At 39.0% G+C, this 24,335-nt stretch overlaps 1 protein-coding gene across 1 annotated transcript; it reads left to right on the top strand.

Moving 5' to 3' along the window:
- Positions 1–1,917: 1,917 nt before the first annotated feature.
- LOC140239973 (ATP-dependent RNA helicase DHX58-like) lies at positions 1,918–23,312 on the top strand. The gene is made up of 15 exons (XM_072319785.1): positions 1,918–2,056; positions 5,317–5,460; positions 7,534–7,718; positions 8,778–8,961; positions 9,897–10,195; positions 10,852–11,088; positions 11,446–11,523; positions 12,008–12,164; positions 16,578–16,676; positions 17,507–17,673; positions 18,474–18,612; positions 19,119–19,346; positions 20,239–20,406; positions 21,554–21,708; positions 22,767–23,312. The coding sequence occupies exons 1-15, from the start codon at positions 1,918–1,920 to the stop codon at positions 23,310–23,312; spliced, it is 2,925 nt and encodes a 974-aa protein (XP_072175886.1).
- The last annotated feature ends 1,023 nt before the right edge of the window (positions 23,313–24,335 follow it).

Below are 24,335 nucleotides of genomic sequence, written 5' to 3'. Positions count from 1 at the left end.
GTCTTTATTGAAGTGAGCTTACCCCCCCCCCCCCCTCCCACACACACACACACACATACACATTCACACTTATCGTAATCCTACAAAATAATGTCCATTTAATTGGGTCTAACCCCACATATTCACGCATGTAAAAACACAATCAAAACAATTTCCTGTATAGTTTTTAACTGCTGGGAGTTTCAACTGCAGGACTACACAGGGGTGGGGGAGTAAAAACTACATGTGAAAATTTCTTCTTCTTCTTCTTCTTCTTCTTATTATTATTATTATCATTATTATTGTTATTATTTTTATTATTATTATTATTATTATTATTATTATTATTATTATCATTATTATTATTATTATCATTGTCATTACTAAATCATGTATTTATCACTTCGGCATTTGAACATAAAACACACATAGAAACTCTATTACATGGTATCAAGACTGTGGTGATTCTAGGTGCATACCCGCTGGTTGCCAGGGGAGGAAAAGGCAAACTTAATCACCGAGGCTCGAGGCCTTGCTCCCCGACCAGTTCATGCATCCAGAATCAGCTATATTAATGCAAAACAATTACAAACAATGTCAACATTATTACACAAAAGAAATATGAACTTGAAGTACAAATAAATACAAATGGACATAAGGCTACAAATAGAATCGGTCAGATGAAAAATTATAATATACGGTTTATGTAATCTCACTTTAGGCTGTAAACAAAACTGAAAATTTAATGTCAATATTTCATATAACAGTCATCACATGGAACAATGTGCTCATATACAATAGGTTGCACTCACAGTGCATGTCAACTCACAATAAAAGGGATCCCACCTGTTTCAAACAGTATAAAAACTCAAGAGGACCAGCAGCTTGCTACACCCCATTCTTCAGAGTTGATTGTTCCCTTGCCCCACTATTTCTCAATAAATTTAAAAAAGTGGCACAGCAGTGGCGAGCCTTTATGTAATCTCAGTGGTATCCTGCAACATCAATTCAGCCAGCAATATCTGTTCCTCGACCTAACTTTTGCTGGAAATATCAGGAGATATAATTTTAAAATCAACACAAAGAAACAAAACAAAACAAATCACGTGAAATGAAATGAAGGAAGAACAGTACCCCCACCAAAACAATATTCATGTCGATCAAATTCGTGCAAAAAATGCCACAGTATGACTGGACTGTTTTTAATTTAGTGTGAATCCGTAGGGAGGAAAAAGACAAGAGGGAGAAGGAGAAAGAGAGAGAGAGAGAGAGAGAGAGAGAGAGAGAGGAGAGAAGGGGGCAGCCGCGATAAGATGTACATGTATCCTCCTATAAAAATAGTTCTAAAGGAAAGCTTTTCTCATTATGCTGTTGTTGCGTTATGTGGTCTGTATTCCATATGGCTCATTCCATGATTGCATTGTTGACTCGCAGAGTGCAGCGGCTATTTCACCTTTGTCGTAATGCTGTGAGCGATCTGTGTGCTCTTGCGAAACGAAGCGAGCAAGCGTGGGGAATTCCCACTTTCCCCACGTCATCTACAGCTAGCCTGTGGGAATCCCACTTCCTGACTAAAAGCGGCTGTCGCAGGCAGAATAGTTCGCCACAGCTGATTGGCTACACTCATGTACTCTGCAGTTATTGAACCAACCGACAACTTGGTTACATCTACCAGCTCCTTTGCTATTCCAAAACAAAGAGGGGGAGGGGAACCTCCACAGGAATGCATATAGACATGCACTCGTCACACCAGCTATACAGTGGCTAGAAAGACTATTTTGATTGAGTATAGAGTAAAATTCCAGCGTCTATAGAAAACCAGAGGAAACAATCTTACCAAGCCACAAACTTGGCCAAATCATTCGGTGTGAGCAAGGCTGAGGTTTTAGCACTATTTTTACACGACTACGGGAAAGATACGCGGAATCGTTTTCAAGTATGGCCGAAGGGGGAGAGCAGGACGGAGAACGGAACATCAAAGTAGTAACGGTAGTCTACAGACCAGTCTTGTTGGAGGTTTTAGAGCCCGACGATGTCCTGCCCTACATGTCTCAGATGTTCACGGGTCCTGAGAAAGGTGAGGATTAAAAATTTGTATTTTAACTTTGTCAGTACATATATGTGTGTCAGATCTGATCCATACTCGCCTCAAGTAAAGTGAATGGGAAAGTATACGGATTCATCCGAATTTATTAAGCCGCAAAAGCCAATCCCTCATTACACGATAGTATTCATGTGCGTTTTCAACAAAGAAGTGTGCAAAAAATATTAGAGAGAGAGAGAGAGAAAAAAAACACACCACATATGCTAGATATATATAAAAAATATAGTCGCACAGTAATGCGTTCTTCCGCGTTACGGTTCACTATCGGCGCATACTAGTATTATAGTAGTCTGCAATTCCAAACAGAAACGTTGCGATTACCGGTTCGCACACACTGAATCGTCGCATGGAATCTATTTTTGTTTGTTTCCTTGCTTTTATGTTATTTTTGAATTGAATTACATGAAAAGAACGATATGCCTTGTCATGTTCGAGTGAGATCTCGAGTGAGAGCTTCCCCCTGTTTTCACTCAGTTTTCTAGACTGGAGACTAGAGCGAAGTGAGGTGGATGGCACCTCCAAACATACAGTATTACAACCGCATCCAGCGTCATATGTGTACTCAGTCGATATTGGTATTGTCCTATAGTGACAATAGGACTGAATATCAATATCTACTGAGTGGTGTATGTGGCAGCTGTGTGTGGGTGTGTTTGAACTGAGTGAGTCAGTAAAGTTCAAGAGTTTATATTTTGATGGGCATGGAATAGAGAAAACCAAAATAGATGTCTTTTAGAAAACTTGTGGGGAAGTTTGGAATTGAGGTGGAGAGTATATCATTGTCGTCTGAATTTCTTGAATCCGCCCCTAACAGAAAATAATGATATGTGTAATATTGTGGTGCACAGTTGGTGAATAATTACAGTATACAGTCAGAAATTTCGTATACTGCATGATCCCATAACCCCCCCCCCCCCGCCATACACACACATCAGGATTCAATAAATGTACCTCCTTACTCAAAAACTTGACTATTATGGCTCCACCCCAGAAGATTTCTTTCAACATTCACTTAAAATCTTGAACTCACTCCAGTGGTATCCCCTCACCAAAAAAAAAAAAAGAAAAAAAAACGAAAAAAAAAAAAGTATACATGGAACAGCCTACCAGACCAAGCCATCAACGGCACCTCTCCTTTAATGTTCAAGGAAGAGGTGAAACATCTCCTGCTCCGCTAGATGGAAGGAGCAGTTTTTAGCGGCACGTTTTAATTAGCACTGTACATAATTTTGTGCCTTCATGAGCAAACGTTATGAAATACACTATACATGCATGACTGCACCTCGCACCATAACATATATTACGTAGCCCGACCAGACGCTGTTCGTACGCTGCGCACTTACAGCGACTGGGCTGTGTATATAGTTAACCAGTACGCTGATACACCATAAGGTGGCCTGTACTTGATTGAAAGAAGAAGAAGAAACATTTTTTCAAGTTTGTATTTCTCATAGGATATTTGGCTAAAATTCAATGTGTTCTTTACCGTATGAAAAGTACTTAGTAATTTAATTGGCTTCCAACCTGGAAGGTCAATAAAAATGGAAACTTTACGCATGAATAAACACCTTTGTTTTTCTCTTTGAAGGCACAGTGCTCAGTATAAGTTGCAGAAACGTACACGTTATCAGTTATGCGTGAGTGCTCTGACATGTAACAATAAGAAACAAAGACACATTTAACGCAACCAAAACATGAAATAGGTTGTAAATAAAACTGTGACCCCTGTAATATCTTTAAAGCCCAAAAGATCAATAAAGGCAAGAAATAGTGGAGGAAAATGAAAAATCCGAATTCAAATGAAATGAGATGAAGCAATATCAACAAAAATGATACAAATTTGAACCGATTTTTTTTTCAAATTAAGAATATTGTAAATAATTTTTGGTTCTCGAATTTGTCTCGTGAATTCTGAGATTATACTAAATCAAATGAATGAAATAAAGATATTGTTCACTTGATTATCTTTGTGCCTTTACTCCCTGTGTCATTTAAAGCTTGAGTTGACAGAAAAATTCGTATTTTCTCCCTTTATGCACTGTTTTGTTTCCCACTTTGACAGTTTTTTGAGGTCATAAAGAGATAAAGAGAACGAAAACCTATTTTTGCTACTTCATTCGTGTCTCTCATTGTCTTAAACTGGTCTTTTGTTATCGTTGTTTTCTTTAAGGGCACATGCAAATGAAAGACAATATGCCAATCTTTGCAATTTTTTACTTTTATGCTTTTGAGAACAAATATTGTTTAATCAAGGGATAATAGTTTTGAATTAGGTAAGAATTTAGCTTTTAAATTTTTGTGAAATACTTATAAATCCCTCTATGAAATGTTAAAGAGAGAGCATAAAATTCTAAGAGGAATTAAATCTTATTTGCTTTTATGCTTTTGAGGACCAAAATGAAAGTGTTCACTCATGCGTAAAATTACCATTTATATTGACCTGCTAAGTTGATAGCCAATTAAACCCCCTTACTATGGTATATAATACCTTGATTTTCATTAAAATCTTCTATGAAAAATTTCAACTTGAAAAAGTGTTTACTTTCTTTTTGTGCTGAGTGTATATAACAACCAGCACTGTGATAATCGAGTTTTGGATATCTTAACTTTGTCTCCACGGATCGATTTGTGTGTGCGTGTGTGTGTGTGTGTGTGTGTGCTTCCTGAAGCTAGATCAATGAGATTCTTTGTTGTTGGTGTTTTTTATAGAGCCGTATGTTTCTTTGCTGAAAGAAATGAATGTATAGTGTAAACTTTGACTGATGCTACATAGTGATGATATTGTTTAATCAAGGGATAATAGTTTTGAATTAGGTAAGAATTTAGCTTTTAAATTTTTGTGAAATACTTATAGATCCCTCTATGAAATGTTAAAGAGAAAGCACAAAATTCTAAGAGGAATTAAATCTTATTTGCTTAAAATCGGTTTTGAAAATATGGCTGAGATATCCAAAAACAAAGTAAAACGAAGGGATCCTATATAATAAAAAGTGGGTCCCACCCTTTTTTTAGGATTGCTTTGTTTTGGATATCTCATTTTAAATCTAATTTTCATCAAATAAGATTAATTTTGAATTCCTTTTAGAATTATATACTCTTTCAAATTTCATTATAGGTTTCTCATTATCTTAAAAAAAAAATCAAAAAATGTTGGAAACCTCAAAGCTCATCTCAGCGGAAACTGAACCTTCCCTTGACGTATGTTTGTTTTACAATATTTTCTTTGACACCAGTCGACATAGAGGCACTACAGCAGCGATGCCTTAACGGTAACACTTCTCGTCAAGACCTGGTGAAGGAGTTCCTTAAAATGCTGGAGAAGGTGGGGGATAAACGAGGAATCTTCCAGGCCTTCATGGAAGCTCTTGACAAATCTGGTAAACTTTCGGTCAGAATATGATTTAATTCATGACCTTTTTGTGCATGCACAGTAAGAAAATCCTCTAATTTCAGTAAACTAGTACTGTTCCTTTCTCTTGTTTCTTCTCAACGACATTTTGGTAATATCTCTTTATAGCTACCCATTTGCTCATCACATCGAATCATCTATTTATGTATTTTCATATTTTGGCATTTAATCATTTACGTTTGATTTGCGTATAGCATTTTCATGGAGAGATGTTGATGTACACAGATTCAAACAGCATTGTTTTAAACGTGCATAATATGACATTTCTTGGCATCACAATATTTTAAGTAAATTACATAATACCTGTACGACAAACTTCACTCTCAAAATATTCTACAAGACTACCATGTTGCCACATTCAAATTAGTACATATGGTGAAATCATACCAGGGAGGTGAGACGATACCTCCCTGATCATACTGAGCCATACACATCAAGCAGAGTCAACGTCCTTGGATATACAAGAATTACGCCAGAGAAACAACTCAGAGTTATCTCGTATTTTTACATTTTTGTGCTCATATCTATATATTTGCTTATAATTGATACGTTTATTCAATGATATCTATACACTGCAAAAAGTCCGGTGTTAAATATGAAACACCGAGCTGGTGTTAAATTTTCGGTGCTCATTGATGGTGTTAAATTAACACCACCGGGTGTCATTTCAAAATATCAAACTGTTTTTTTGAAGAGTTTCTTATATCAAGTAACTGCACTGCATTTTGAACTTAATCAAGCCCATCAAGAATTTTCCAATAAAGTACTAGATTTTTGAAAAAAATGTGTAAACACATTTACACCACAGTAACACCAGCTGGCGTGGTCTCCTATTGAAGCTGGACGGTAGTTAAACCATTGATATTAACACCAGCAATATCAAATCAACACCATACGGTGTCATTATTGAATTAACACCAGTACAGTGTCAAAATATCACCAGGTATAGTGTCAAATTAACATTACGATGTGCCAGGTGAACACTTTTCAACATGCCAGCACCCTCACAATGCATTTTCTACACCTGTGGGTGTGGTCCTCTATTAACACTTGATCGGTGGTAAATTTAACACTTATGGTGTTAAATCTAACACCGATGTTTTTACAGTGTAGGGTCCCAACTTTTATTGATACCGGTTTGTTTTACTATTTTTTGGATATCAGCCGTTTCAAACCACTAACCATGAAGGTACTGTCTGGGCACTTCTTCTCTTGCAATTCCCAGCATCATGACAATCTTAGTGGTTTATATCCTTTCAATAAGGACTCGTCTCTTTGAATATAAGAATAGGTGTGCTTGTATAAATATCTTATTACCGCAATTACAATGCATAATGGTAACATAAAAAAGCAAAAGAATGGGTTGAAAAAAAAAACGCGGTGAAAGAAAAAGATTCGTGTAACATAACACACATCCTTCGCTTGACTTATATTAATCTATAGACTTTTGCATCTGAACGTCTGTATATAAATGATCATACTTGGTAAAGATTTTTAGAATTAGTAATATTTTGGATGAGGAATAATACTGTTAAAAAATAACAAATCACAATAAATGAGGATGATGACATAGCAGCTCACATTAGCATGCATGGTTAGGTGCTCAATGAAGCAGAACAAAAGAAAAAGCATCTTGTTCAGCAGCTGGTATTGTAATGGAATGACGCTGGTATATTACTGGAATATGTTAGCGCCCGATGTCATCATCCTTGTTGCCGTGAATCATATTTTGGTTTTACAAATAGTTTATCACCTCAAGGATCACAATAAATTCCACAAATCTATACATGCCACGACCAATTCATGTATACTTTATGATGTGAAATTATATGAATCGTTTGGAATGCCTTTTCAAGGTGTCATTCAACACGAGGAATTCTTGCGAAAATAATGTAGACAGTTATGCGCAAAATATCTCAACACGCATAAGCAGTAATCACGGATGATATATCATTCTAAAAATTATGTGAGTAATGACTGAAAACAAATCGATCCAGTCGATTCAACTGTCACCATGGCTACGTGATACTTTCCCTCCCAGATAATGAATATCTTCGCCACCATCTTGAAGGGACATCGAATTTGACCTCGAAGAGAAGAGAGAACTACCAGTACCTCATGAAGATTTACCTGGAGAAGCTGAAAGACATGAGCACAATGGATGTAATGAAGCATCTAGAAGGATCCTGTTTGAATTCAAATGACATCGAAAGAATTCGACGCAAGGTAACACTATGCCATACGCAGAAAAGAAGAGAAAAAAGTTTCAGCGGGCTTGCAGCAAAACATTATCTTATAACATATCTGAAAATAAATTATATATTCCATATCTCAACCTATGAAGAGTATGGGTCATGTACATAAAACATTTGTGATGATTTACTGCAAATGAATGTAAATGAATGTTATTTTTATATTCTTAAGTAGTAATGAATGCACACATATACAACTCTGTAATATTACTTTACGAGGACTGTTCTGATTCTTTGCATCAATTACTTATTTTCTTCTTTGTTGAATTATCGTGTATGTCTTTGTAATCCTTTTTTTAATCGTGCACCACAAAATATGGGTCAATCAATTTACAGACTTGGTCTAATATGCCGATTTCCTTTATTTCACATTTACTTTGCTCTTTAAATAGGCATGTAAATAGTAAAACCTGTTTGAAAGTACGTTTTTACAATTTTATATAGACCCATAATTTTCCCTCAGACTCTGAATTGTCTGAGTTTGCTATGAAGCACATATTAAAGAGATGAATAGGGTGAGGGTTATGAGTGTTCAAGGATTAAAAAGGGGGTCTAGCAATCCCTGTGGAATTGTTATTACAGAGTTCTAAACCATCATTTGGGAACGCACATGCACAAAGAGTGAAAAATCTTTATGCTTCCGTAAACGGTAACCTATCGATTTGCTTGCCCTTTCCGCAAAACAATGTCTGGAATTTTTATGAGTTGTCACAAAACTTGACTTTGTTCGGGACATCCACAGGGTGGTTTTCGTTATACTATGTCAGTATTTACAGAATTTCAGAGTTTAGGGCCTTTAAAGATGATTAGCCATTTCATTTATTTCCCCCCCCCTCTCTCTCTCACTCTCTCTCTCTCTCTATCGCTCTCTTTCTCTGTAGTGGTTCCACTTCTCCTTACCTCTACTCTTTGTTATATCCCATATTATATTCTGCAAACTTCTCTTCAGTAAAGGTCACATCAGACATGTAAATAAAAAATATTATAAAAAGTATAATTTTGTTGTTCTGTTATTTTTCTCAACGAATGTTAGAATGAGAACTACGGACCTACTGCTGCCTGCACGGAGCTCATGTTGAGACTCCAGCGAAAAGGCGAAGATTTCTTTGACCGCCTTGTGAAGGGACTTGATGAGAGTGGGTCAAAGGATCTCGCTCATGAGCTACGTCAGTTGAAAAACTTTGCCCTTGGGATAGAGGATGCAGACCCTGACCAAAGTAAAACCATTGCAATTTTTAATACTTAACCTTCACTTTATCACTTTTTTCTTCCTGTTTTATTCTCGAGGTTATAACACTTTATAAGTGTGGCAGAAGAACCCTTGTGTACGTTTTCTGTTTTCTTGTCGAACTGTTAATTAGACATGTTTTTTATGCTCGTTACCTATGATCTACTGCTATGAATTATGGTGTTCATACTTCCATATTGAACTCTTTTGACAGTTCAAATGGTTTAAATGACATGACTTCATTTTTTTTTGTGCAAAATATTGTTACATTTATTTTCACTTTTGACGTGCCAGCTAGGAGGGACTGAATGGTTATATCTACCTGATCAAGGCGTTTTGACAAAATGCTATCCTAAATCGGTTTTCAGAATAGATGTACACACTCTGGTGTAAGTTATCATGGGTGCGGTGTGGCGAATAGATTGGTGTCATATATTTGCCAAGACAGAGCACATAGCAAAGATGCGAAAATCAATCTTCTCTTTTTCATTATTATTATTATTATCATTATTATTATTCTAGTTATTGTTATTATTATTATTATTATTATTATTATTATTATTATTGTTATTATTATTATTACTATCATTAATTTTACGAAATCGTTAAATCTTTCCCTTTCGTTTCTTCTTGTATTTTCTTCTTTTGAACAAGTCACCAACAAGTACTTCGGACATTGTGGAATATAGGACTGTGAGCATTAAAAAAAAACAAAACAAGCTATATGTTGTTGCCGTTCTACCATATATATATATATATATGATAAAGCGTCGATTGTTTCGCATTGTTCTTGTACTTGTAGTGTAAACTTGAGATTTAACGGAAAGATAAATTCATATTTGTATATGATAATTATGCAGAAACCAGCAAAGCTTTCGTAATTATAATTAAATCTTATCATATCAACTCACATTTCTCACACAGCAGATGAAGAAATCCCCATGGAAACAACCGAGACAGAAGAGGTGGTTGACGAGAAGACAATGGATGTGGACACTGCTGTCAATGAGGGACCCCAGGAACTCATACTGAGGCCTTACCAGGAGAAGGTTGCGGCTCAATCTCTTCGTGGTGAGAACTCAATGGTTGTTCTCCCGACGGGCAAGGGCAAGACTGAAGTTGCCATTGCTGTGATCCAGCGACTGTTCTTACATTCGTCAGACAGTGAACTTGGTGCGAGCAGCAGCCATGGAAACAAGAAGATAGTCTTCGTGGTAAACAAAGTACGTATTGGGTCGGTTTTAAAGAAAACCGCTCTCACGTAAGATAGCGAACATAAGCACAGACTAATGTTTATGCTTCATCAACTAACTTAGTTTGATATTCTTCCCTTACGTACTATGACATGCAACATGTGGCCTATTTTTTTCTGTTTATAACAGTGACTTATTGGATTTTATGCTGAAGGGTGCTAGAAGCATAATGCCTGTGGGTTGTACGTTCGTCCGTCTGTCCACATAGATCTCGTTACCAGGATAAAAAAAAAAACAACATGTTCAATGGATTAGATTTAGAGCTAGCCACCAGGGTTCAAAGTCAAAGGTCACATAACTGGCTTTAACTGGGATTTATAGATGTTACGAAGTTAGGATGGGCAGTGATAATAGTAATTCCATATGAGGAATACAAATAGATATTTTGCCTTTTATTTGTGGAGATATGATTTACATCATTTATGTGTCAAGTATATAGCCAAATGACACTTCTTTTCAGATGTTGTTTATGTACTCTTGCGGCTGCTACAATACTTTTTTTTTCTAATAATGAATGAACTTTGACTCCTGACAAAAATTGATTGGCGCACAAGAGAGGTGCAGAAAATGAATGTTCTGTTCATGGACATTTTCCAAGAGTAAAGTCCGACACTTTCTTCTTGTAGGTCCCCCTTGTAATACAGCAGAAGGAGCGCTGTCTCAAGTATCTTCGTGGTAAGTGTAGGGTGGCCGGTGTGAGTGGGGAAGAGATTGCTGGGGCACCGCTGGACACTGTCATTGACAGCAATGACATCATCGTGCTAACAGCACAGGTCCTGGTCAACGCACTGAAGGATAGCACGTCGGGAGTTAGTCTATCTCGAATCGATCTACTCGTCTTGGACGAATGCCATCATTGTCAGGTTCGTTTTCCCTAGCTCATCTCCTACGTGACCTAGAAGAAGTCTATCTTACATGGACAAATCAACTATGGCAGTCTCGCTAGTGTTAGTATTGTTCTTCTTAATGGCCCTTTCTTCTATTTGTTTGTCATCTGTTCACCTGTATAAAAAAAAAAACCGCACCTACTTTGTCTTTAATGTGTCTCTTTTAAGGCTTATCGCAGAGTTCCATTAAACAAACCTATACCGAACAAGGTTTAACATATCACTTCTGTTCGATTGTTATTGTATCACTTAACATAGAATGTTTACCGTTGCCCGATCAGTCAATGTAAAACAATGCCCGATCATTTCTATTATTGTTTTGACACTCTGCAGAAGTCGGACCCGTACAATGTGCTCATGGCTCTATACCGTGACCTGAAACTGAATCGACCAACGGCTCAAAGACCACAGGTCAGTTCCTGTCAAACGAGAGATAAAGAAGGAAAAGACGTTGAGAGTTTTCTACATGCCATACTACTGTAGTCAAGACGGTTATTTTGACAACACAGCATCAAATCAGCTATAAAAAACCTTGCATTTCATACAAGGTTATGATTAAAGTTCCATCAATTGAAATATGACACTTAAACCTTCCTTAACTTTTATATTCTATGGTCGATTTTGATGAGACTTTCACCATTTTGTTTGACTAATACAATCGTCTGCATTTTCTCGAACTACGAAGGTCTACTGTAATGCGATGGGAAATTGCACAGAAACGTCTAACGGACTTATTTCTCTTTGTGAATACTGGTACGAACTGTGTGCCCTATGCCCTATTCATTTTTTTTTATTAATACAATATTCTGCGAAAAGAACATGAACCTAAGAAATAATTGAATTTAATTTAAGTGAATCTTATTTCCGACTTATGAAACATTCTTTTCGTGGCTAGATTCTAGGCCTAACGGCTTCTCCTGGTGTTGGAAACGCGAAGAACCTGAAGGAAGCAGAAGAGCATATCATTAAGCTGTGTGCCAACCTGGACGCCACCATACCTCGAGAAACCAACGACGTGACTTTCGATGACCAAGACGACGGTCCAAGACAAAGTGAGGAGGGTGCCCTCCAGAGCCCTTTACACATACTTTGTTATTGTTGTTGTTGTTGTTGTTGTGTATTAGGCGCGTCATTCACTATTGAGTATTTGCGCCTTTGTTTTTGTGTCACTTATACTATAGCCTTTTATCAAGGACCTCTCGCGGTATGATGGCTATAACGGGCGACTAGAGCGAAGCAAGCCCAGCCGAGCGCGACAGTAGGCTGTCCTCGCTTCTTTCGCCCACGTTCTTTCACCAACGTATACAGTGAGAGGACCTTGGTAAAATTGCTATACCTGATACTGATCGAGTCTGAAATACTCGATATTCGTCACTTGTAAATCACTTTCTTCTGATCTTGTAGCATAGATTGGTAGATGCAGTAAACATGGTATAATATCAATTCATCAATATTGACCTCTAATTACGATTCGACAGTCTTCGGTAACAGAATTCAGTTCAATTTCATTCGGGTTTGTCACGACATTCGTTCTCTCACCTAGAGTTGGAGTCTTTTCTAAAAGTGCGTCAACATAATCTTGAACACCTTGGGCACTATGTCGGATTGAATATTCATTATGGTCATTGACGCAAAATAATGCCATTTTATGGTAAAGTTAAAGCATGTAAATGCGAGAGGCAATATGCGGTTCCTTGCCCGGCTAAATTAACGCGATGTTTTTCGTGTGAGAATATTGCAACATGAATATTTGCTTGGTGAAAATCCTTTATTCCTTAGAAAGATGAACTTGAATATTATTTTCAACCGTCGTGCTGTATACGCAGAAAATAAAAAGATACAAGTAATATGTATGTATGTATGTATGGCTTTGCTTCGCGAACGAAGATTTAAGGAAGTCCACGTCTGCTGCAGGCTCGAAAGTGACTGATGAGTCCGATGCAGGACAGGCAGGCACGGTTGCAGCGGTTGCACGGGAAAATCGGTTGGTTGGGTGTAGGGTTTTTCCTCTGTTGTCTTTTTCTATTGAGGGGGGCCCTGCCATCATCCTCAGAGGCAGCTGTTGCTCGCCGGACAGTAAGGCGCCAAGATGTGCGATCAGAGATGATAGCAGTCCACCGTCTGCGATCGATGTTGCAGGTGCTCAAGGTTCTCTTCAAGCAGTCCTTGTACCTCTTCCTGGATTCACGTCTGTCTCGGTGTTCAGAAGAGAGCTCACCGTACAGCATGACCTTCGGAAGGCGATGGTCTTCCATTATCGAGACATGGCCAGCCCAGCGCAGTTGAGTTTTCATCAGTGTGGCTTCGATGCTTGTAGTCTCTGCCAGCTCAAGAACTTTGATGTTGGTGACAAAGTCACTCCAGTGGATGTTTAAGATGAAGCGAAGGCATCGCTGTTGGAAGCGCTCAAGAAGGCGTAGGTGATGGCGGTAGAGGGCCACTGACTCAGAGCCGCGTACAGGAGAGTTGGTAAGGCAACGGCTCTATACACGCTGATCTTTGTCTGTTTCTTCAGGTGGTTGTTTTCCCAGACTCTGTCGTGTAGTCTACCAAAGGCGCTGCTTGCCTTAGTAAGTCTGTTGTCTATTTCTTTGTCGACTTTTGCGTTGGATGTGATGGTGCTGTCGAGGTAAGTAAATTGATTAACTGATTTGAGTTCTGTTTGCCCTATGGTGATGTGGGGAGACTGGTAATCCTGTCGAGGAGCCGGCTGATGAAGAACCTCGGTTTTCTTTAGGCTTACTTCAAGGCCAAATGCTTTAGCAGTAACTGCGAAGCAGGACATTAAGCGCTGGAGAGCAGACTCTGAATGAGCAACAAAAGCGACATCATCTGCGAAGAGTAGCTCACGGACGAGTAGCTCATGCGTCTCGGTGTGAGCTTGCAGACGTCTCAGATGAATAGACTGCCATCTTTGCGGTACTGGATGTAAACAGCATCTTCGTTATTGAACTCTTCCATGGCTTTTTTGAGCATCATACTGAAGAAGATGGTAAACAGGGTCGCTGCAAGAACGCAGCCTTGCTTTACACCGTTGTCATTTGGGAAGGGTTCGGAGAAATCACTGTTATATCTAACCAGGCCTTGCTGGTTTTCATGCAGTTGGATTATCATATTGAGGAATTTCGGGGACAACCAAGGCGCTCCAGAATTTTCCAGAGTCCTTTCCTACTTATTGTGTCAACGGCTTTAGTTAGGTCTACAAAGGTATTGTAAAGTTGGAGCTGTCTGAGGGCAAAGACCATGTCAACAGTTCCTCTGTTTGCGCGAAAAGCACACTTACGCGATTCTGGGAGAACACTCTCTGCGACACTACGCGTTAGTCTATTGAGAGGAATTCGCGCAAGGATTTTGCCCGCGATGGAAAGCAGCGTGATTCCTCTGTAGTTGGTGCACTCTGATTTCTCTCCTCTGTTTTTGTAAAGGGTGATGATAATTGCATCTCGAAGATCTTGAGGTAGTTGGCCTTGGTTCCAGCAAAGCGGGAAGAACTCGTGAAGCTTGGTATGTAGGGCTTTCCACCAGCCCTCCATACCTCTGGGGGGATTCCATCTACACCTGCTGCTTTGCCGATTTTCATTTGTCAGATCGATTTAAGTGTCTCCTCGAGTGTAGGGAACTCATCCAGCTCAGGTTTAAAGAGCTATTGGGGAATCAGGAGCAGGGCAAATTCTTGTACTGTGCGGTTGGCACTGAAGAAAGACTGAAAGTGCTCTGACCATCGGGTGAGGATGGAGGTCTTGTCGTTGAGAACTTCGCCGTCTGCGCTACGAAGAGGACTTTGAACTTGGCGTGAGGGACCATAGAAAGTCTTCAGTGCCTCATAAAAAACCCTTCAGGTCGGCAGTGTCGGCACATAGTAGAGTTTGTTTGGCAAGGTTTGTCCACCACTCTTTCTTGATCTCTCGAAGTTTGCGCTGAATCCTCTTTGGAGGTTTGTTGTATGGCTGATTTCATCCTAGCCCAAAAGACTTCAGGAGAAATGTCCTTGAAGTAGTTTTCATCTTCAAGCATTGTTTGGAGATTCGTCTAAAAGTTACATCTCACTTCAGCTGATTGCAGGTAACCAACATTGAATTTCTTCTGATGGGCCCCTCTGTATTTCAGCTTCGGCTCGAAATGAAGGTTTAACTTGCAGCGAACAAGCCGATGGTTAGTGTGGCATTCAGCACTGGGCATAACTCTGGTGTGATGCACGTCACGTTGGTCTCTCCTGCGAACCAGAATGTAGTCCAATAGATGCCAGTGTTTGGACCGGGGTGAATCCAGGTAGTCTTTAGAATGTCCCTCTGATGGAAAAGGGTGTTTGTGATGACTAGTTGTTGTTCTGTGCAGAACTTCAGCAGGAGGCGTCCGTTGTCATTTCACTTTCCGACGCCATGTTTACCAAGAATTCCTGACCAGGTTTCTGAGTCTTTGCCGACGCGGGCGTTGAAGTCACCAAGGATGGTAACCTTGTCGTCTTCCCAAACTTGTTGGGAGAAGATGCGCAGATCAATGTAGAACCTATCCTTTTCGGCTGGTTCCGCCTGAAGGGTTGGGGCATATATACTGAACATAGTGACATATTGACCGTTGCGAAGGGAGAGACACATGGTCATAATCCTGTCAGTGTGGCCTGTTGGAAGGTTTTCGAGCATGGAGGCGATGGAATTCTTGACCATAAACCAACTCCTGATAATCCTTCACATTGAGGCTTGCCAGACCAGTAGAGTGTGTAGCCCGCGTCATGTTCTTTCAGATTACCCTCATCTGCAAGACGGACTTCGCTGAGAGCAGCTATGTCTATGTCGAGTCTGGAGAGCTCATGAGCGATGAGGGTGGACCGCCATTAAGGTCTGTGGCCGTCCGTGTCCAGCATTGCTCTGATGTTCCAACATGCTAACTTGAGTTTGTGTACACCTTTTGAAGGAGGTGTGACCCTTTTCATCTGTTTCGTTCGACCGCTTTGAAGATGCCCGTTGGCCGCGGTAAGCCAACTAGGACGAGTAGTATTACATCAAGCCAATGACACCCGTTCGAAATGAACGATGCCCACTGACCACAATAGTTTATTTATTGATGTAGATATCATAAACTGTCAAATCAAGCGTCTATTTTCTTCCTCTCTCGTCTCTCTTCACGTTAAGCTACACATGTGTGTGGTCGCAGCAGAAAAAGACAAATAATACTTACTTGGACTTACAGTGAAACAAGCCTAGCAAACAATACCTGTATAGAACAAAAAGTAACAAAATCGACGCATCTCAGTCTGAATGACATATAGTCATTATATTAACTTTAAGGTTCGTGCACCCTGTCTGAAACCACAGAACTTTCATACCATGCGTACAATTTCCTTTGCGTCTTTTCTTTTTTCGCATGTTTGAAATCTGCTGGTCAAATTCTATCCTAGCATGTATCAGCGATCCTACATTAACGAGAATGCCGCGGATTGGTTCTTTTTTAATCTCTATCTATTACAGTTCAGAGGATAGTTCCAGGACGCTCCGGCAGAGATCCTTTCTTCAGGAAAATATCTGGCATCATGGCTGACATCGAGGAGAGGATTGCTGAATCGAGAGGTCAGCTTTGATGTACAGGCAACTCCTGTTATAATGAGGTCCTCGGAACCGGCAGTTTCGTTCATTATATAAAAAATTCCCTTATTTCTGACACAATTAAAGAGTATGAAGATATCTAACTGATAGTTATGGTCTCTGAATTCTACTTCGTTGTAGCCAAAATTTCGTTATATCTATGCTCGTTATATGGGAGTAGGCCTACGCTCTATCACATACTGGTCCGTATCAAACCAGATTTTGTATACGGAGAAAATCTTAAGAGACAGGGCTTATATTGGCTTTATGCACAGTGAAACAGAACAAATCTCGTAGCAATACTATAACAAGAGTAAATATTACAGTGTCATTTAAATTCTCGTGTTTATCGTAACGAGAGTTGAAATCACCCACCATTCTTGTTTTATGGAAGCATATCACATAGTAATGATAAAGGAGGCTGTGATACGGGAACAATGTTACCTATTTGTCGAGAATATCCATGGCAAAGTCTGTGATATTATTCACTTAATCTATCTCCGTCATGAAATGAAATGAAATGAAATGAAATGAAATGAAATGAAATGAAATGAAATGAAATGAAATAAAGTAAAATGAAAGACTCACTTACAAGCAGGAATCATTGTGGTACAAAGCTGAATGCCAGAACAGAATATTTCCAGTGATTAACAGTGATGTAATTTTGTACACTTAAACCGAACGGTCCCTCGTCTCACAAAGTGCAATGTATAATACACAAGAATGTAGCAGACTATTATAATAGAATTCGTCGACGCCCCTTGACTGATCCTTTGAAATGTGCATGATGTGTATTACCTTGATGGCTACCATAGAGGGCTCGCGACTACTGACTGCTGACAGCACCTCGACAACGGCACGTTCAAAGCGAGGTCAGCAACACTACGAGAACTGGGTGGTCGATTTCACCAAGCAAATCAGACTTCGAGTGAACGATGGCGAAGAGTGTCAGAAACTTCTCACCTACGTTGAGTTCCTCAGGGTGAGGGAATTTTGTCAGACTTTTAAAGCAATGATGTTGCTTGAAAAAACCCACTGAGAGAAAGGATTACATGTATTGTATAGGCCTACTGGTCTTGTAGTTGACGTTTATTAAAGTACATATATCTCTGCTTTTAGTAAGCGATCACAACATAAATGAAATAGCTATTGCTTTCGACAAAAATACCGGAAACTTTCAATCCCTATTGTTTTCTGGAATAAAACAAACAAACAGAACAAATCATAAAAGATCCCACAAACCCTTAATCAATATAAAGAGGAAATCTCTTCCTCACATTGATGCCCAATATACTAATACCAAAACACCAATAGACCAATATGCCAACATACCAACATACCAACATATACCGACATACCAACTTACCAATATACTAATATAGGGCCTACCAACATACAAATATACCAATGTACCAATATACCAATATATCAAAATAGGTTACGTGTTGATACCTGTGCTATCACATGTATTTCAACTTCGTCACCTGCAGATAACCTATGTATATATTTCACCGTCAATGACCGTGGGCACATTGCAAATGCGTGATAACCATGTTTCGTTTTGAATTACATGAGAGATGACAAAATTGCGTGCTTCAATTCATTGATATTATGGGGGCAGAATTTCTGCATTTCCATCAAGATTTGTGTAATTCACTCACGTTTATGTCGGGAAAAGCTCCTTATACTGACAAAACCAATGAAATGAGAAAGACTGTAAATTGGCTTCACTCTGCAATGATGATTATTAAAGGTTTGTAATTTCGCACATGGTATATACAGAAATACAACAACTGCCTGTTCATCAACCGTGATGTCCGTACCACTGACGCCATCGACTACATGGAGGAGTTCCTAGCCACTTCAGAACGAGAGATAGCTTCGGGCCTGACTGATGTGATTCTAGCCAAGCAGTTTAGAGGTAGGACCCACATTATTTTGAAGTTTTCATCGTGTTGTATAATCACAATGTATAGTACTGTACAGATAATTAAGACAATAAAGATATTTACGAAGATAACAAGAACAAAAGACCAACTAAGATTTAAGGTTTACTACTAGTACTCTATTTTACTCTTTGTTGTTTGTATACTGCAATAATTGCCACAATTAAGCCATATAGAGATTGGTATTTTCTACAGCCAGAATGTTATGTGATATCATATTCGATAGAATTGTGATATGGTCGGGAAGTTCAGTGTGGAAACACAGTTCATTATGACTATTTTTCTAAGGTACTATGACAACAATGGATTCTTGAATGTGTGTGAATGTGTGTGTTTGTGCGTGTGTGCTCGAGTGTGCCTCATGTTTGTGTGTCGGTGTGTCTGTGTTTTGCCTGTTTGTATAACTTGGTGCTCTCCCTCAACTTTTTTTTTTCAGCAAAGTATTCAAAGTGAGGTTTCACAGAGTTATGATTTTTCACAGACGTTCTCCCCGAACTGCGACAGTCCTCCGAGCTGCATCTGAGCAGCAACCCCGTGCTGGCCGAGCTGGGGAGAAAGCTTAGGCACGAATACCGAGTGGAGCCTGAATCTCTGACCATCATCTTCACCAAGACTCGCCAGTCGGCTATCGCTCTGGTCAAATGGCTGAATGAGGAACCGTTCTTGCAAAAGTTTAAGGCTGGTTTCCTTATCGGAAGTGGTGATCAAGGTATACGTAATCATGTTCTCTTAATCAATTAGTCACTATTTCGGGACATCATACCCTTAGTACTTTAGCATGTTAGTAGTCCTTGACAAAAGTACACAGGCTAGTCCCATTTAATAGCGAAGCACGGCAGACAACTCGGAGAAATACTGCACTGCATATATAGTTGAAATCTCATGAGTGAGGCAAATATTAAAGGGGACCTCCAGATGATTTTCAGAGTTTTACATTTGAACATCTATAAATTAGTTAAAAGTGACTATGGAGTTTCAGAATTTATAGTGATTGGGATGAGGAATGAGAATGTTTTTAAAATCTATCACAAATTGCAATGAACGAGGATGATGGCAGCCTCGCCATAAGAATGCATGAGTTGGGGTTCAAAGAAGTAGAACAAAAGAATAAGGCATGCATAGATTCTTCACAGGTGAAATTGTTAGGTATTGTAATGGAATTACTCTGCTACATTTCAATACTGAGGCTCTGATGTCATCAACACTGGTCAGTGTAATTTGTTTAAGATTTTCAGTTTATTGTTTTCTCTGCTCAGGACAACAATAAATTCCACGGAGCTGTCGATTTATATAGTACATGATGTGAAATTATGAAAATCGTCTGGAATGCCCCTTCATTCTATAGGTTAATGTATACAATTTCTGTTTATGTTGTCCTCATGCCACTCCTCACTAAAATTGTTAAAGCGTACAATACACCCTGGACTGATCATGCTCCGAAGATTTTTTTTTTCTCATCTCCTTTCTTATCTTTTTGAAAACAAATTTCACAAACTTTCATATTCATTTTATATCATACTTTCCTTCTGTCAATACTGTTCTACGCTTCCTTCATGCGCTTCTGTAGACCACGTCGTTTTGTCTGCTTGTCTTTCCAACAGGAATGACTTCCAACGCACAGGCTGAATTGCTCAAGATGTTCAGAGAAGGAGAAAAGAAAATCGTCGTTTCTACGTCAGTAGCAGAAGAAGGACTCGATATCCAGAAGTGCAACGTAGTAGTCAGATACAACTACGTGACCAGTGACGTAGGACACGTGCAGACAAAGGGTAATTGGACGACTCGAGATACGATCGTAAAAATTTGTGATTGAATGTGTTTCAGAATGGAAACTTAAATGACTTCTTCGATTTTTTTTTCTTTTGTGCTGTGATTGTAATATTATTGCATGTTATCAGTATAATCAATAATTCATAATCGGTCTTTGTTCAATGATCATGGTTAGCAAGTAATTTGGTTCTACACTATTTTTGTTTGTTACGGAGCTTCGGCACTCGGAAAGCCATTTTTTGCCCCCCTCCCCATTCCGCTGCCCGTGGACCATTGACTGCTTCTAAAACCTATCAGTGCCAATTCGACGGACTTGCCTCCAAATATGTTTGTTTGTTTGTTGTTGTTTGTTGTTGTTGTTGAAATTGAAATTGAAAGTGAAAATTGAAAACTAAAAATCTATCCTAACACGAACTTGCACCGAATCATTTTTTTAAAACGTTAAAGGACAATTCTGGACCTGAAAAAACTTAGTAAAAAATGCAAGCAATTTAAAAGCAAAAGCATGACAATTCTTATCAAAATCAGATTGAAATAAGGAAGTTATAATATTCTACAGATTTTAATGTTTATGTCAAAAAAAAATTCTCGATCAGTTGATATAATGCGCAAATTAGTGAGCTGATTATCATCACCTCATAATTTTCTATTGATCGTTTACGAAACAAGAGATATGGGTGTTTAGCACCCACCTGAGCATCGCAAGTTCACCTTCCACGTATTCTTGCAGGCTATGACCTACACACGAGTGAAGAAGAAGAGCATGCATATCAAACTGGGGAGGGGCGGGGTCAAGGGGATGAATCGTATCTACAATGTATTTGTATATTCTATCACAATGGCGATCATACCTGATAAGTTTGTAGAAAATTTTGGCATGCACTTTCAAAAAGAAAATGAAAACGTGAAATCACAGTAAACTTCAACGAAATCACTCAGCTCCCACCATAAATTCCACAGGCTTATACAGTGTACACAACAAAATGACTGAATAGACACGTAGGCCTGGTTCAATACACAATAATTATGTAGAACAATCTATATATTTGAAGGCAATAATAGATATCGTTGACGTCAGTTTTGTGTTTTGTGGTTTTTTCTTGTGACACGTATATTTTCTCTGAATTCTGAACGTGTGATCCCCAGGTCGAAGTCGAGCGTTCAACGGCAAGTCGTACCTTGTAGTCAATGCTGATCTCCAGCTGGAGTATAGGGAACTACAGAACATCATGCGGGTCGAAATGATGAAAGATTCGGTTCAGAACCTCGCCAAAACGGATCGGAAAATGTTAGTCAGGCGGGTATGTTCTCTCTTTATCTCGCTCACGTACTCTGTTTGTTCTCACCTCCCTTTCCTCTTCCCGTTTGACTGCTCCTCTCAAATTTAAGAGTTAGCCTTTTGTGTATGTTGTAGATGGCGCATTTTTTTTTTTTTTAACATTTGTGAACAAATTTTATATCCTACGAAGACAGGCGAGATATCAAATAGATAACATTCATGGTAGGGTAGAGACATAATGATATAGAATGATTCATCCGAATGATAAGAATATGAACAGTTGTCGGAGGTTAAAGTGCTTTCATGTAGCCGAATGGAAATTGCCAAATCATCTTCTGTTAGACCAACTTCTTTCTTTGGACCAGCACACTCTCTGTTGAACATCAAAATTAATGGAAATCCTGTAAAAATGATGCAGGGCAGCGTATTTGTGGGTCGATAGAAGTTATTTCGGAAACTGGCGTCGTTTTGTTTCCAGTAATGAAGGAATAGACACAGTACATTTCCATCAATGTACATAAAGTCTCTATAATATTCTACGCAACACAACTACAACACGCTTTTCCTCATCTTACATAACTCTCTCTATCCCTTTCCCCATTGTAGCTTTTAAACACATACGCAAGCACACGATCACATACACACACACACACGCACACACACACACACCATAATTATACATGTATAGGCCCTTAGCAAAAATGACAGCACATGTTATACTACGTGCACGATTTAACCCCAGTGTCGATTGGTGTTCCTTTCAGCTCAATCGATGGACATTCGCCCGCAAACATTCATGGGGTCGATAAATAATGAGAACTTTTTGCAGAGCTATGGCAATAACCTCGAATAATGATGCCATGATATGACCACTGTCATTATAGGGTAACTTGTCCTGTCTTCACGGTAAAACCCTATAAAACAATGAAATAAACGAACGCCTTTATAGAACTATACCAAACTAAAATTGCTTATATACTTCCAAAGCTATCGGATAGTGCGAGTGAATTAACTTAAATGTCATCGAAAGTTTGTAGTCTGATGCTATTTTTAACCGTTATTGTGTCTTGTCTCTCTAAGATACAAGAGGAGCAGAGGGAAGACCAAAAGGAACGCTTGATGAAAAAGAGGAGTCTGGAAGCCAAGACTGCTAGGCGAGTCGATATGTCCATAAAGTTCAAATGCATCAAGTGTTTGACCGTGCCTTGCATTTCGGATGACATTAGATCATTCAGAAATACCCATCACGTGGTCTGCAACGATCAATTCCTTCAGTACATCCAGCTGAAGGATTGTGAGAAGGTGAAGGTTTTCGACGAAATAGAGCACCGTCAAGAGATCTTCTGCCGCAAGTGCCAAAAGAAATGGGGGACCATGGTGGTCTACAGAGGACACGAGCTGCCCCTCATTGCTGTGAAGAATTTCACGTTGATAAACCAACAGGGACGCAAGATGCTCTTCAAGAAATGGAAAGAGGTGCCATTCACGATCCGAGAGCTTGACCTGAGTGACCTGGAGGAACAGGTCAACAACCTCTCAGCGCCAAACGACGACGATGCCGGAAACCAGAGCGATGACGACAATCAGCTGACATACTTCAACATCAGGGAAGACGAAGATGACTAGGCATCATGGTCTTCGAAGATAGGTATATATGAACGGTATCTGATACCCTTATCATAATTCATGCAGCAAATATCCTTTCAAGCATATTCACAACAAGATCTGACCAAAGACCAACTCCGTTATAAAGACATGACGTGAATGATATTGAAGTGTGAATTTTCTTCAATTCGTTTCCCTGCTGGTCTATAATCTAACAATCATACCGGAAAGAAGAAACCAAGAGATTAAACCTGTCATCTATACTGCTATATAGATCAGCAGTTGCGATCTTACAAATTTCTTTTTTTTTTTCATTTGTAGAGGGAAATAAACAGAAGAAAATTCACACCTTTACCCCTCTGATTGATTTTACCTTGCTTTCGTGAATATCTCATCGACAATTAGTCATGCTGCAGCAAAAGTGTGCACACATTGTCCTAAGATAATGCTCTATATGTGCAACATATAATGACATCAGTATCCGACCTGAACACGTATTTACAAAACAATATAAGTAATAGCTAAAAAAGATCTACTTCTACGTCTAATTTAACAAGAAACATGAGGTTTTTACACAATGCTGTATACGTAAAATCTACGTAAAATTTAGACTTAGTAGTACAGCCTTTCGGTGGCAGTAAAGAAAGATGCTACAATCCCATTTTTTTTTCTCCTGAACGGGGGAGATTCCCTCAAAATGATGCAGTAAACGGGTTTCTTGAATGTGAAATAACCAACGAAGACACTCCGTATAGGCCTAAAGAAAAAAAGTCTGCTTGCAATGTGTTTGCGACTTTTTGTAGGACCCCCTTTGTTGAGCTATGTTTCACCTTGTATATGGAGCTATACTCGGCAGCAAGGACGTAGGCCTATAGGTCTTATAGCATCGCTAATAGAACAAAGACGAAACTAAGCAGGTCCACATAGCTTCTGAGATATATCAAAAATAGAACTCAGATTTTGTCATTACACTTTCCGCTCTCGGGCCCTTTTCCCTTCAACTTCCAGCCCTTCAGTTAGAATATGGAATGCTCTATACCTCCA

The sequence above is a fragment of the Diadema setosum genome, chromosome 16 (genome assembly GCF_964275005.1).
Source record: "Diadema setosum chromosome 16, eeDiaSeto1, whole genome shotgun sequence".
Lineage (NCBI taxonomy): Eukaryota > Metazoa > Echinodermata > Echinoidea > Diadematoida > Diadematidae > Diadema > Diadema setosum.
This window is presented reverse-complemented; position numbering and strand designations above follow the sequence as displayed.

Excerpts from the sequence above, each read along its gene's own strand:
- LOC140239973 (XM_072319785.1), top strand. The coding sequence starts at position 1,918 with ATGGCCGAAGGGGGAGAGCAGGACGGAGAACGGAACATCAAAGTAGTA. Across the intron at positions 11,089-11,445 it reads ACGAATGCCATCATTGTCAG|AAGTCGGACCCGTACAATGT; the intron begins GTTCGTTTTCCC and ends GACACTCTGCAG. Across the intron at positions 17,674-18,473 it reads CCTACGTTGAGTTCCTCAGG|AAATACAACAACTGCCTGTT; the intron begins GTGAGGGAATTT and ends TGGTATATACAG.